This window comes from Lissotriton vulgaris, chromosome 4_1 (genome assembly GCF_964263255.1).
Source record: "Lissotriton vulgaris chromosome 4_1, aLisVul1.2, whole genome shotgun sequence".
In the NCBI taxonomy this organism is placed as follows: domain Eukaryota; kingdom Metazoa; phylum Chordata; class Amphibia; order Caudata; family Salamandridae; genus Lissotriton; species Lissotriton vulgaris.
The window spans coordinates 172,911,897-172,926,867 of NC_141691.1; the positions used below are offsets into that span (position 1 = coordinate 172,911,897).

Genomic DNA, 14,971 nt, shown 5'->3' on the forward strand with positions numbered 1-14,971 from the left:
TATGGGCCCCTATTCTTACGAGTGCGCTAAATGCGGCAATTAGGTGGGGGTTACCCCGCTCTTGGTCCAGGGCAATAATCGTCCCTATTTTTAAAAAGAGCAATAAGTACAACCCCATTGTTATCGGCCTATTTCATTAATGATGTCTCCGCCAAAGTTCTCGGTCGGCCAATCCTTAATCGTCTTACTGAGTGGACCGAAGAACATGACATCATCTCGGACACTCAGTATGGCTTTAGGACAGGGAGGTCCACAAGTGATCAATGTTTGAACCTTTATTTGCTGGTGGCAAAATACACTAAAACCAGCAACGAAGCGATCTACTTGGGGTTTATGGACTTGGCAGCCGCTTTTGACCATGTCAACAGGGAAAAACTATGGGCCCTGATGAGTAATCTGGGAATCGACCCAGGCCTGATCAATATCCTCAGAGAACTACATCGGGATTACCACCGCCAAGGTCCGCTATAACACGTAGGGGGAGAATACTGAAACCTTCCCATGCACTAGTGGGGTGAGGCAGGGTTGTATTCTTGCTCCCTTTTTGTTCTCGCTCTATATTTCACAACTTAGAGCAGGCTTTGGTTGCTTTGAAGACAGATTGTCCGAGAGTAGGAACGCGCTACATCCCGGTGCTTTTGTACGCGGGTGACGCGGTCCTACTGGCCCGCACCCCGAAGAGCTTACAGACCCTAATTGACGGATTTGCCAAATTTATGGAAACATTAGATCTCTCCGTGAACCTAAGTAAATCCTATGTAATGCTGGCTGGCACAAAACCATGCAAAATGTTTTCTTATAGAATAGGGAACCACACATTAGAAAAGGTGCAGTCTTTTTCCTATCTCGGTCTGTTATTTGACGGATCATTAAAATTTGATTCCCTGGTGGAAGAACGATGTAGCAGATTGGTATCCTCAAATGGTGCTATAGCAAGCTATGGGCGTAGGCTGGGTCGTTGGTCCCCGGAACAAATTATGAATTTGTACAGTTCTATATGCTGCTCCAAATCTATTTATGGTTCCGAAGTGTGGGGTTTTGTAAATGTTGACCAATTGCAGTGGGAGGAAAATAAATACTTGCGATTGATTTTGAAAATACCTCTGAGTACCCCTGCTGTAACTGCTCACAGGGAACTAGGGAGGCCATATATTGAGGACCTGGTTAAGCTCAGACTGATTTTGGCATGGTTAAAAATCTGGGCAAACCCCGAGGCAGTTTTGAGCAGACAAATTTTAAGAGACTGCTTGGATAGGGATAAAGGCCTGGAAATACTGTGGCTGAAGTATGTGAAGTCCACCTTGGAAGACCTAGACCAGAAGGATCTTTTGATAAACCCAACAGCAATTTCACCACTGGACAAACCTAAAATTACGAGAGCATTTTTGGACTGGAGAGCTACCCGTAGAGTAGCAATTGAAGGGACCAAACGCTCAGTAACTGCCCATGGCCTTGTTAAGAGCACGGAGGGAATGGAACTGTACCTCTATCTCATGTATAATGCTCAGAAGAGGTTTTTAATGTCTCATTTTAGGCTCCACCTTTTACCTAATTTATTAGCCAATCCATCAGGTTTTACCTCATCAGTTGAGCAGAAGGGTGCCGGCGGCTGCGACAATAGGTCTCCGCAGGACACTCTTCATTTTGTACTTTTGTATTCTTTTTATGTAACAAATAGCCGTAGATTTCTGGTGGACATCTTAAAACAGACCAAGTTGAGACATGCCGAAGCCGCTCTACTCTTATTGCAAAGGGCGAATGACCCCCGTACATTGTTCCGTGTAATGAATTTCTTGAAAGTTTCTTTAAGATTAAGGAAAACAAGAGGGTCGGCCTCATCGTGGACTTTGTAAAGCTTTTTAATTCATTTGTATAAACATTAGTCGGGGTCTAGATAATATTTAATTATGTTTTAAATTGTGTATATATATGTGCTTTTAAGGTGTTTTTTAAATCACTGAATAAAGATCCTTTGACTTGACTTGAAACTGGGATGTTCCCTGGTCTGTAGAGGAATGTGTAACTTCCCGAGCGTTGTGCAGAGATTGTGGGGACCCCCACCGCCAACACACTGCCCCTCCACCTTCACCCAGATTTCTACTCACTCTCGTGTGGTAAGCATGGCTGAGGGCTTTCCGGCTAGCCAATAGGGCAACATTGCCCACAGGACACTCCGCTGCCGAAGTTCAATATTAGGGTTCCTTCACAGGAGCTCTCACTTCTCTCGGAGTTCACCACGGTATTTCTACGTTGGTTGCTACCCCGAGAAGGGTGGGGGGACTGTGGTGGCCTCCCCCATCACCAACCACTGCTTTGCGTCATACCTTGTTCATACGGAATTCATCCTCCTGCTTAAACAGCATATTAAATAATTTCACAGTTTTACTGTGATTTCTATTAGATACTGCTAGCTGATCTGTATATTATGTTCTCTTTCAATTAAAAAAACAATCACATTTTTAACAGAAGGATTAACAATGTTATCTGGCTTAGTGGAATAAGTGACAAACTGCAACAAGTATACCAGAACAATTCTCTAAAGCTCGTATTTCAAACAGGATAACAATACTAAGCTTTAGCACATCATGCATCAGTCATTATCAGATTCTACATGCACCTCACCTGCTAGCAGCAGAAAGTTCCTTCGTTTTTTTCCCTTCCAGCGAAGCTAAGTGCTGCTCCAAAGCTTCAAGCAAACTGCTGGGCGCCTAAAGATAAATATGTTTATAAGACATACTTTTTTGAAAGTTACATCAAGAATATGGTTTAAATAAGAATCTTCAGTTTTGCCCACAACAGTTTGAATAAAAGAAATTCCAAGTTTCATACTGGGGATTATACACTGTAAGTAACTTTACTCCTCTTCCGCTAGGCTAAATTTAAGTGCTACTAAGAGCCAGCCTAATTTCGGTTGGTGTCAGAGTATTTAGATACTTTCTTCACGACTTACAAATTCACATAATTAGAATAAAAAAATATTTGATTTATTTTAATACTGTTCTCATGGAAATAAATTCAAATGACTCATTATAAAGATGTTTCTCGAACACCTTCAAACTAAGAAAAAATTGGACAAAGCAATAAGGAAAACATGGTGAAGGATTTTATTGCCCTGGACTGGTCCCTTAAAATAGTGATGTTGACATTTTGCATGCTCTTGGCATGACTGACTGATTGTAGATTGCTTAAGTCTGGCATCAAGTAAACCAATTAGAGTGAGCTAATTTTCCAAACTCAAGGAGTACATAGATAATACAGGTCAATTTAAACGGAGTTCGACTGGAAGTTGGTAAAGCTCTTTTAGTGCAAGTGGAATATGGTTGAAACCCCTCCCACTGCTAATGATGCAAGCAGCCAGATTGTTTTAATAGGAAATTACAGAATGTCTACAAGGAACCACAGAGTGCTCTTGGCAAAATGAGTCCTTGAGCAGAGTACTTACGTCTTTGAGGAATTAATAACCTTATCCCCCTAAACATACTGGGTTGATACTGTGTTGTTCATTAGATTGATTCATCTACTGCTATGCCTCAATTTTGCATTGTCTCAGCTTTGTAGTGCTTCAAATGGGGTTTAATTTGATGTAGTGTGGACATTTAAACAGCTTGGTCTGACATACATACTGAAAAGATTTTCAAATTGTCAGACCACTAGTGAATATCTTTATTGCCATCTTTGTAACACATATTGAACAGACATGTATCATCCATTAAAGTGGTAGGTGTAAAAAAGTTTTCCAACTAGCTTTGACGTCCGCTCAAACTCAATTCTACAGATATTGACCCGGACTGAATTATGAACTGAAGAAAAAAAACGGGACATTTTAATATCCTACATAGAAGAGCATCTTTGGTTTTCATCTCCAAAATAGGCAGTTTTGCCACACTGGAACCTCACTTAAAGGATGACCTAATTAGACTAGTGTTCTATCCACTAGAATAGGCTAAATACATCTTCAATACACAAGTTCATGGAAATGTTTTCCATATGAAAATATATGGAAGAGAATGATTCTCAGAATGAATATGGTTACTACACATCAACTATTAAAAACACAAAGGGAATAAATAAAAAAAACTGGGTAAAATTAATGTGAAATGTACACTGACCTGAGTAAGATCTGGAATGTCACCCTGATCAATTCCAACTTGCTGAGTTCACAAAAAAGGAAAAGAAGTGCACATTACTACATGCAGTGGCAATGGAATAAGAGAATAGTGATGGCTGAATGCTCACATGCAAGCTCGTGTATTAAAAGGGACATTACTAACTTTCTGAACTGGTACAGTTGCATTTGCAAATCCAAAGCTACAAATTTAAAGGCACAATTATGATGTGCGATCACGAAACCAATAAATTTGTGAATATTTTCATGCAAATAATACAGAAAACAAATATTCACATCACAAACAACAGCTGGGATCTGTCTTTTACAAACAAGATCACTTAATTTTATTTAGCAATAACCTGCAAATCCTTTACTCTAGAATAAATTAAAAATTATGAATGGAAGAAAACACAAAATGTTTTCTATATTGACTGCAGTACTTAACCATGAACTTTTTTGGGCCATAATCTACGACATTATAAGATGAATTATTCACAGCAATGGCACATATAGACTTGAGTTTTTGGTGAAGCAAAACAAGTGGAGTAGTCATGCAGAACACATGCTGCTGTACCAGTGCGGTTAGCTAAATAAAGCCCCTTTGTTGTCAGGATAAATCTTACCTCTGCAACTTTGAGAAATTCCGATAATTTAGTCATCCTGGCGAGGAACTTTTTGTAGATATCTAATGCTTCTTTGCATTGGGTCTTTTTCATATCAAAATATTTTTCTACAAATAAAAACATAATTTTTATACCATCTAGTACATGGAGAAAGAAAAACAAATGGGCACTTATCTATAAGATTGCTTGCAAAATACTCTGAATGCTGAAACTACTAAAGAAGGCAATTTAAAGAAGAAGGTATTAGCATTGGTTACTTTTTATTTCATTCACAATAACACTAGGCTCATGGGTGAAACAAAATTCGAAGTGAGGTTGATAGCACAAGATTACCATTCACACTCACACACGCACACATCATATTTCCCCTTCGTTCTCTAGCATGAACAGATTATTAACAGCTTAATTCATCTTGCTGTAAAAGCACAAAACTAAAAAAGTAAAATTCATTTCCCGAGGTTTATTAGGGACATTTTGCCTTTAAAGTTCGCTGGTCCATTAGCCCTTTGTACACTAGCCCTTTTTAAATGCCCATTTGAAATTTTGGTCCACATTTCTCTACACACCGGTCTCACATCGTGCTATAAAAAAAAATTAACAAAACTGGAAAAAGTGATACTTCTGGCATACTCTGTAGTGCAAATTAAGTAGCATTGATGAAACGTAGTTCTCGAATCTCAGCCGTCGGTTATGTATATTGATTGTTTTAGCTCAGTATGTGCTTCACAGTGCAGATTTTCTGGTATACACTGCTTGTGACTACAACGAGAACTACTAACACCATCAGATTAGGATTTTGTGTATACTTCTGAAATGCAATACATTTTTCCTTCCATGCAGCCAGCAAAGGTATCTGACTTAGCAGCAAAGTATTGAAACAAAACAACCTTAGTAAGAACCGCATCTATAGGAGAGAATTATAGAATAAAGGTTCAGATATCACTGTCAAAAAACTATAGACATGTCCTCAGATTCATAAGGAGAAGGCTCTTCTTAAAACAGAAGCTCATGTAACATCTGTCCATTCGTATTGAGTTTTAATAGAATGAAAATGTCAGTAATTGACAGAACAAGCGTGTAAGAAAGTGACTCTTGACATGTTTAGCCCCCACTTTTGGCCTGGACATTGATTTGGTGTTGATTGTAGTACGCAGGGTCCCTGCCAATCAGTGATTCTTCCCTAAAAACGATTCCTCAATCGGCCCTTCAGGCCCCTTGTAAGTCCGTAGTAAAAGATACCTGGGCATTGAGACTGAAGAGGATCCCCTAGGGACCCCACACCTAGGCCAGACTGCCACTGCAGCATGCATGGCCTGCTGCATACAAAATGACAAAGTTGATATGGCACACTACCTATGTGCCATACTAACTACCACGGCGTAAGAGCTGGGCAAGTCACCCCTCTAGCAGGCCTGAACGGCATTACGGCAGGGTGCACTATATTTCAGTTGTGGTAATATCTGCATGAACAGATATTCCCCATCAATATTGGGCCACAGGGAGTGCATGGGCTGGAAGCTCGACAACTCTAGTTCCACAGCACCATGATGACTTCACTAAACTACTCCTCACAATAAACACTCATTGATGCCAGTGTGGGATTTATTGTAACATGTGCCTCATGAAAACCTACCGACCCTGATGTGGGCACAGACTGGCTTTAGGCAGCCTGCCACACACACATATGTTTCTGTACCACTCGGTGGAGAGCAGAGGCTCTCTGGGATCAGAAACGAAGCACATCCTGACCCGGAATAGGTTCCCCAGCGATCCTGACCTCAAGCCCCGCTTTGCTTGACGTCCACCCCTCTGGACTCCACGACGATGCCTGCAGCCTGAATCCAGAGGCTCCACCTGACCGCGACCAGCTCCAGTAAGAAGACTCAGACATCTAAAAGCACCCCTGCAACCGAAGCCCAAAGGCCTTGGTGAACTGAATGGACGATGCCCCTAGGAGCCCCCAACATCTCTACTTACCTCTGCTGTCGTTTGTCTCCCTCTTGCAACCTCTGGTGCAACGTCTGCAGCCTGTTTGTTGAAAGCAAAGTCTCCACTGAAACACGCTGGGCGCCCGCCCCTGCCACATCTGTGCTCATGGTGGTGTATGATTGGTGCTGCTTTGTGCCCCCCCCACCTCCACCCCATGCTTGCACTAACCCCCAAAGCTTGCCCCCTGCAACCAATTTACCTACCTGAAAGCAATGTAGCTCAGAGCACCCCTAGTCTCTACTGAAACGAATTGGACCAAATTCAGATTTTGAACTCTGCATCCAGCCGCCCCTGTGACGCTGGTGGTGGAGTTTTCGTATTCACATGACCCTTGTACCTTGCTGACCTTTTGTCGAGAAGAATGGAACTGTAAGTTGCAGCGCATTATCGTTTTCCTCATAGGATAACAATGAACTGTTCAGAAACTAATTACAATGCCGGTCGTAAAGCCGACCCTTGTTTGAATCGTTTCCCAACCGATTATAATTTTTTCCGAACACCGTTCAGTCGGACTGACATTGGCTTCAATGGGAGCCAGTGTCCTGAACAACAACACTGAAGAAAGGGGTGGTTGCGGAAAACCTTGCACCATGTGGCAGGCACTGCATGGTGCATGCCACACTGTCCATGGTTGCAAAAAAGGGGTGTCATGGCTACCACCACAGGGTACAAACGGGGGGTCTGCCCAAATAACCCTCCTATACATGGGCATGAAACATCTACAGAATGAAAAACTAAAAAGTATGGAGGGATGGATTTCTCATTTATTTTCGTCTAAGGCACCGTTAATTACCCTGACGTGATCAATAGTTTTAGCGGCAAATACCAATGATTCAATTATGTACACATACAATTTGTGCAGATTTATGACACACCCATTGATTTTACATAAATTAGTCAAAACACAAATGATAATACAAATATACATTTCACAAACAAACATACAGATATACATATAAACAATTTCTGCAATACCCTAACAATTACACGTATTGGTGTACACTCATAAGTCTGAGTGATACACAAAGAGATAGTCTTCTTAGCACATGAGGTATCACACCTCTTTCTCCTTTACTACCACCTCAAGCCCAAACCAGAGGCCAGGGTGAAGGGGGCCTGCTGCAGGCTTCCAAAGTTGGTTTCCGACAGCCAATCCGTGTCGGACAAACAAAGTCAGAAAGGCTGTCCGAATCAGACATCGCAATCTTTCGGTCGGAAACGCAGTCCATAGACCTGTACGATTCAGCTCCGACCGACTCACTTCCTCCGAATGTCAGTCGGAGCGGAGTCGCAAGGACCGAAAGGTTACCTAATATTGTAATCGGTTGGTTGGAAATGATTCAGTCGGTCGGAAAGAAGGGTTCCGAAATGGATTAGGACAAACATAATGCCATTCAGAGCCTTTACGACTTTTTTTTTTGTATTGGTATTTGTAAAGCGCGGCTGTCGCTCCGGAAGGAGCATCCTGGCGCTAACTGGAAAGTATGCATGAGGTTGGAGGAAGGAGGGATTAGATGGCGTCCAGCACGTACTGGTCAGAAAGGCTGAAGATCCAGGTTTTTAGTTGTTTCCTAAAATGGATTTCCTTGGTTAGGGACCTCAGGTGCTGGGGCATGGAATTCCAAGCTCTAGAAGATAAGTAGGTGAGGGTTTTACCCCCTTTGGTTTTAAGGTTGAAGACTGACATCGTAACGAGGCACTAAGTGTTTACTTTTGAAAGTGAAAATAATTTTTAATTCAAAATGTACTTACCTTATTGCGAAGATCGTGGTATTAAAATAAAGTACAACAAAGCTTACTTTTCTACAATTGGTGTGGATCTCCTTTTTAAGTTGTTTGTACATTGGTCAATGTTGTGCAATAAATGTCTTACACTCTGTAGGAAAGTGGGTTCCTATTGCAGTAATCCATACTACTGATGCACTTTTACGTGGTGTGCCCTGGGTCCCTGCCAAATAGGTTCTTAGGGCCTCTGCTATTTCCCCAAAACTAACCCAATTGGCATCTCTGGCCACAGGTCAGTCCCTGGTAAATTGTACCACAGGTACCCAGGGCACCTGTGACCAGAGAAGGCCTCTAAGGGCTGAAGCACTTATTGTGCCACCTGTATCCTGACACTCACACACTGCCTTTGCAGGCTGCGTGTCTTGGTGCAGAACAAAGTGAGGAGTCGACATGGCACCAATCCCTGTTTGATATGCCTACAAACCACTGCCCTGGCATAGGTCAATCCCCCCTCTAGCTGGGTGCACTATGCCAGTGGTTAGGGTACAGGTACATGAGCCCTGTACCCCTACAGTGTCTAAGTCCATTCTTAGACATTGTAATTGCAGTGCTGCCATTAAGAGTATATGGTGCTGGGAGTTTGTCTTTACGAACTCCACAACACCATAATGGCTACACTGAAAACTGGGAAGTTTGGTATCAAACGGAGCTTTCATGAGTTAGGACAAGGCTGTGTTAAGCTGCCATGGAGGCGGAGGACGCTTAACTGGAGGAAACCTTCTGAATAACCCTTTTAAAAATTCCTTGATCAATCTTTGGGACCACAGAGATGGGCGACCTGGAGATCTTCGGTATCTGGATATTGCTGCTAGATGGACTTTAATAGAAGAATGCGAAAGTCCTGATCTGGCTAAATGCAGCAAATAAGGAAGAATTTGCTCAGGTGAAGACGAGAAGGGATGCACTGTATGAGCAAGGCACCAATTACAGAATAGTTTCCATTTCGCAGTATATGTCTTGTTGGTAGACAGTGCTGCTGAACTTTTCTATATTTCACGACATTCCGGAGGGATAGCTCAAGACTTGAATTCATGCTCAAAATGTTCCAAGCCGACAATTTTTGAGAGGTCACTTGTGGATGAAGTACTTGGCCTCTGTTCATGGAAATCAAATCCCTAATTATTGGGAACTGTATCCTTTGTTCCACCGACAGTTGGAGAAGTTCTGTATACCAAAACTGCCTCGGCCAGGCTGGGGCTATTAGAATTATTTGGCAAGGTTCCGATCTCATCTTTCTTAATATTCTCGGAATCAGGGGAAAGGGAGGGAAGGCATAAGCAAACATCCCTGTCCATCGGAGATGAAGAGCATTCCCTCTCGAACCCTGCTGAGGGAACCTGCTGGCATAATGCTTGCACTTTTCGTTGCTCTGAGTTGTGATCAGGTCCAAACTTGGCTTGCCACACAAGTTGAAAATCCGATTCAGATGGACTTGACAAAGTTCCCACTCGTGGCAAATGTCGGAAGACCTGCTTAACAGATCCGCTTTTGTGTTTTCTATCCCTGGAACATGTTCCACTTGCAGAGATATTTTGTGACGCAGAAGCCAAGTCCAGATTTTTTGTGCCTGTGTCGATAGGGGCTTTGATCTTGTGCCACCCTGCTTGCGAAGGGAAAACATTGTTGTAGTGCTGTCCGTCCGCACTAAGACCGATGAACCTTGGATTCTGGGAAGAAAGGCCTGAAGGCCCAGGGAAACAGCTTTCAATTCCGAAAGATTGATGTGAAGTTTTGCCTCTTGGGGAGACCAAAGGCCTTGAATCTCTAGGTCCTGCAGATGTGCTCCCCAACCTCGTAATGAAGCGTCTGATGTCATGACGTAACTTGGCGATTGTGGTTCGAATAACAGGCCCTTTGTCAGGTTGCTACTGATAACCCACCATGACATTGCTCGTTTCATCTGACAGGTTAAGACCAGCTTGTCGTCGAAGGAACCCAGAGCTTGTACCCATTGTTTGTCCAGAGCTTCTTGCAGTGGTATCATCTGCAAACGGCAGTTGGGAATCAATGGGATACAGGAGGACATCATTCCCAGTAATGACTTGAATATCCTGATGGAATTGAACTTTTTTGATGTAAGGGATGCAGTCAGATTCAAGATTTTTTTTACTTGTTCCTCTGATGGGTACGCTTTTACTTCCTGAGTTTTTAAGATTGCTCCTAGGAATTGTAGGGAACGTGTTGGAAGAAGAAATTACTTTTCTCTGTTTATCCGAAGGCCTAATCTTTGAAAAAGATCCACGCAAATCCATAAAGATCTTTGTGTTGCTTGGTACGATGGTCCTTTTATCAACCAGTCGTCCAAATAAGGGAAAATCTGGAGACCTTGCTGCCTTAGATGTGCCGCTATTGGAGCCATGCATTTTGTGAATACTCTGGGGGCAGACTTCAGGCCGAACGGCAACACCTTGAACTGGTAATGGAGCCCCGCCACCATGAATCGAATATACTTTGTGTTTTTTGTGGATCGGAATGTGGAAGAATGCATCCAACAGGTCTAGAGAGACCATGTAGTCTCCCTTGCGAAGCAGTAGAAGAATTTCCAGTAAGGACAGCATGCAGAATGAAATTTTCTTTATGTATTTGTTCAGATCTCTGAGGTCCAGTACCTGCCTCCATTTTGAAGAATGCTTTTTCCTTATTAGGAAGAAATGTGAATAAAAGCCTGTTCCCTGCTGGTCTGATGGGACTTCCTCTATCGCTCCTTTCAGTATGAGTGATAAGATCTCTGCTTTGAGAGCTGCTAGATGATGTTGAACTCTGCAGAGAGGTGGACGATTTGGAGGTTTTTGTGAGAATTCCAGGGTGTGACCCTGTGTAATGATGTCTAATACCCCTCAGACCGATGTTATGGACTGCCAATGCGGAAGAAACAGAGAGGTAGTGAAACTGGTTGATCTGAAACGGTGTTGGAGGCGCCTGAAGAACATCACTGTCTGCGACCAGAGTCTTGTTTTCCTCTGGCAGCAGATTTTCTCCTTCCTTGTTGTTGGAAAGAAGTATTCGAGGACCGATACTGCTGGTTGGAGAAGTACTGACAGTATCCCTGCTGATTGTACGGTCCTCAGAATATAATCTGGACTTGCCACAGGACCTGCAAGCTCTGAAAAGTCTCTTCTTGGAGCCTTCATACATTTAAAAAAATATATATATATATTTTCAAAAAACCTTTATTAACTTTCAGGTAAAGGTACATAGCTTGATGCCTACAACCACAGCATGGCCGGCAGCGTGAGATTCTAGCATGAGAGCATCCATGCACAATTTGGAATAAGCACCTTATGACACAGCAAGCCGCCTACAATCACTTCGGGCCGGCCACGTAGTGGACTAGCATCATAATATACATAAAGCAGTAATGTCAGCGAAAGATAGACAACTATAGCATATACTTAGGTAGTGAAGGGGTATGCGATCCATGCTAACAATATTCAACCGACGAACTTTCCCTTTTTGCACAGTATGAGAAGATATGCACGAAGCAGTGTGTATGTATGTATGTATTGTGCACTTGTATAGCGCAGACTGTCACCCAAAGGGTATCCTGGCGCTCTGACTGAACGTAGCTAAGTACACGCATACACAAATTACGCTGCTCTAGGAAACAAGCAGGTCTTCAGGCTTCAGAAGTGACGTTGGCAGTGCGGCCGTGCAGCCCCCTACGTGGCCATATGTCGTTGCCACTCCTGAATAGACATGAATTACCCGCGGTAAATAGTACCGCAGGTAGATAGTAAAACAGGAGGCGCCACGTCCGCACCGCACACGTCCAGAGAAGGGCCGCGACAGACCACTGGTGTCACTGAAGCATCAAATCCCACCCAAGCCATAGCCAATGTCCTCGCAACCCGACCCCCAAAGCTGCCCAGTGCAGGCCGTGTGAGAGGAGTGATAAACCTTCCAGCGACTTCATGTCCTAGATGCATCATTTATCTACAAGGGATGATGAGTGTGTAGGGGTATGCCTTCTCTCTGTATCTGGCACGGTGTCAACGGGTGCCCGTGCCGCAGTCTGTATCAGATATGTGTGCAGTGGGCCCCATATATCTGCCGGCCTAGATGTCATTGGCTGCATTTCTGAGTATATCCCATATTGCTCCTGACAGTATACCATGTCTTGCAACCATTCCTTAAATTTGGGGGCACGCCCCCGCCCCCACCTGCACGCCAGTCGGCGCCTAGCCAGCATGATTGCCACATTAGTGAATTTTCTGCTACTCTTCGGAATCTGTGCTGTATAACCCAGCAATAACAAAGGGATCAATACCAATAGTGCTATTAGTCATGAGCTCCAGTGCCTCGTGGACCTGCTCCCAGTATGTTCTCACTTGCGGGCACTCCCATGCCAGGTGCAGAAACCCAGCACCAGGCTGTCTACAGCGTTCACAGCAGTCCGAGTCCGCCAGATGAAACCTGTATTTTCGAGCCGGCGTGTAGTACAGTCTGTGTGAAAAACCTATCATGGATTATCTTGAAACGGCAGCTTGACTTCAAAGTCCCTGTGAGGCCACAGCAATACTCCCATTGGTCATCTGTCACCTCCCTTCCAAAATCTGCAGTCCAATGTTCCCTGCTGTACCCGGCACTACCAGTGCATCACCACGAATACTACTGTATATGCGAGATACGAGATGTGTGCCATCCGAGCTATTCAGGACCACAGTAAGTGGGACTGTGCAAGGCGGTTCCTTAGGGTAATCCGGGATCACCGCTTTCATTCCTTCACGCAATCGTATAAAATAAAACACTTCCAGAGGACTGGGGGGGTATTAGCAGAAGAATTGCTCCCAGTATGTTCTCACTTGCGGGCACTCCCATGCCAGGTGCAGAAACCCAGCACCAGGCTGTCTACAGCGTTCACAGCAGTCCGAGTCCGCCAGATGAAACCTGTATTTTCGAGCCGGCGTGTAGTACAGTCTGTGTGAAAAACCTATCATGGATTATCTTGAAACGGCAGCTTGACTTCAAAGTCCCTGTGAGGCCACAGCAATACTCCCATTGGTCATCTGTCACCTCCCTTCCAAAATCTGCAGTCCAATGTTCCCTGGCTGTACCCGGCACTACCAGTGCATCACCACGAATACTACTGTATATGCGAGATACGAGATGTGTGCCATCCGAGCTATTCAGGACCACAGTAAGTGGGACTGTGCAAGGCGGTTCCTTAGGGTAATCCGGGATCACCGCTTTCATTCCTTCACGCAATCGTATAAAATAAAACACTTCCAGAGGACTGGGGGGGTATTAGCAGAAGAATTGCTCCCGAGAGCGAAAGGTTCCACCTGTAAACAAGTCGGCCCACGTTGCTATGCTAGCCTTCAGACATTTTGAATGTAATAATCCTGATAAAGCAGTACCTGACTTCCAACTGTGATGGTCAAAAGTTCAATGTAGAGAGAAAAACTGAGCTGAGCTCAGGGAGACTCCTTCTCCACGAAGGCGGCTGGAAATCTGAGGTATAGTGGCTATGCTGGGAATGGTGTAGGCTGGTGCTGGCAGCTGATTGGCTGTAGTCTGGGCCACATAAAAGGAGGAGAGGTTACCTATGGTTTCACTACTCTATGTTTTCCAAGCAGTTTTTTCTTCTACTGCTATGGTTATTATTTACCGGGAGACTCCCACCATGACGACGGGGAAGATACAAGCATGTGAATCTATGAAAGATTGAATACTGGAGAAGGTAGTTAGTTATAAAGCTTGGGAGTACTAGACACCACGGTAACATCAATCAATCAGAGTACTTGTAAAGCGCCCTACTCACCCATTAGGGTCTCAAGGTGCTGGGGGTGGATGGGAGGGGGGGGGCGCTACTGCTCGAAGAGCCAGGTCTTGAGGAGTCTTCTGAAGGCGAGTAGGTCTTGGGTCTGCCGTAGATGGGTAGGGAGGGTCTTCCAGGTGAGGTAGGAGAAGGATCTGCCGCCGGAGGTTGTTCGTTGGATGGGGGAGACAGCGGCAAGGCGAGGCTGGCGGAGCGGAGCTGGCGGGTGGGGGTGTAGAAGCGGAGTCTGGTGTTCAGGTAGGCTGGTCCTGAGTTGCGGAGGGCTTTGTGTACGTGGGTGAGGAGCTTGAAGGTGATCCTCTTGTTGACGGGGAGCCAGTGTAGGTCTCTCAGGTGGGGGGTGATGTGGCTGCGGCGGGGGACGTTGACGATCAGTTGGGCGGAGGCGTTTTGGATGCGGTGTAGGTTTTTGGCTGGGATTCCTGCGTAAGGTGCGTTGACGTGGTCCACTCTGCTGCTGACGAGGGCCTGTGTCACCATTCTTCTTGTTTCGGTCTGGGTCCACTTGTAGATCCTGCGGAGCATGCAGAGGGTGTTGTAGCAGGAGGAGGAGACGGCATGGACCTGTTTAGACATGGAGAGGGAGTGGTCGAGGATGAATCCTAGGTTGCGTGCATGGTCGGTGGGTGTCGGTGCTGTTCCCAGTGCGGTCGGCCACCAGGAGTCGTCCCAGGCTGAGGGGGAGGG

At 44.6% G+C, this 14,971-nt stretch overlaps 1 protein-coding gene across 10 annotated transcripts in view; it reads right to left on the reverse strand.

The window, feature by feature from the left end:
- Positions 1-14,971, reverse strand: part of LOC147718545 (phosphatidylinositol-binding clathrin assembly protein-like) — an 882,838-nt gene that overhangs the window by 622,457 nt on the left and 245,410 nt on the right. For all 10 annotated transcript variants that reach the window (XM_086918490.1, XM_086918493.1, XM_086918491.1 and 7 more), the window contains exons 7-9: positions 4,732-4,838; positions 4,110-4,151; positions 2,623-2,708 (exon numbers count right to left, since the gene is read on the reverse strand). In XM_086918490.1, the coding sequence (XP_086774616.1) occupies positions 2,623-2,708; positions 4,110-4,151; positions 4,732-4,838 (235 nt within the window). The remainder of the gene's footprint in view (positions 1-2,622; positions 2,709-4,109; positions 4,152-4,731; positions 4,839-14,971) is intronic.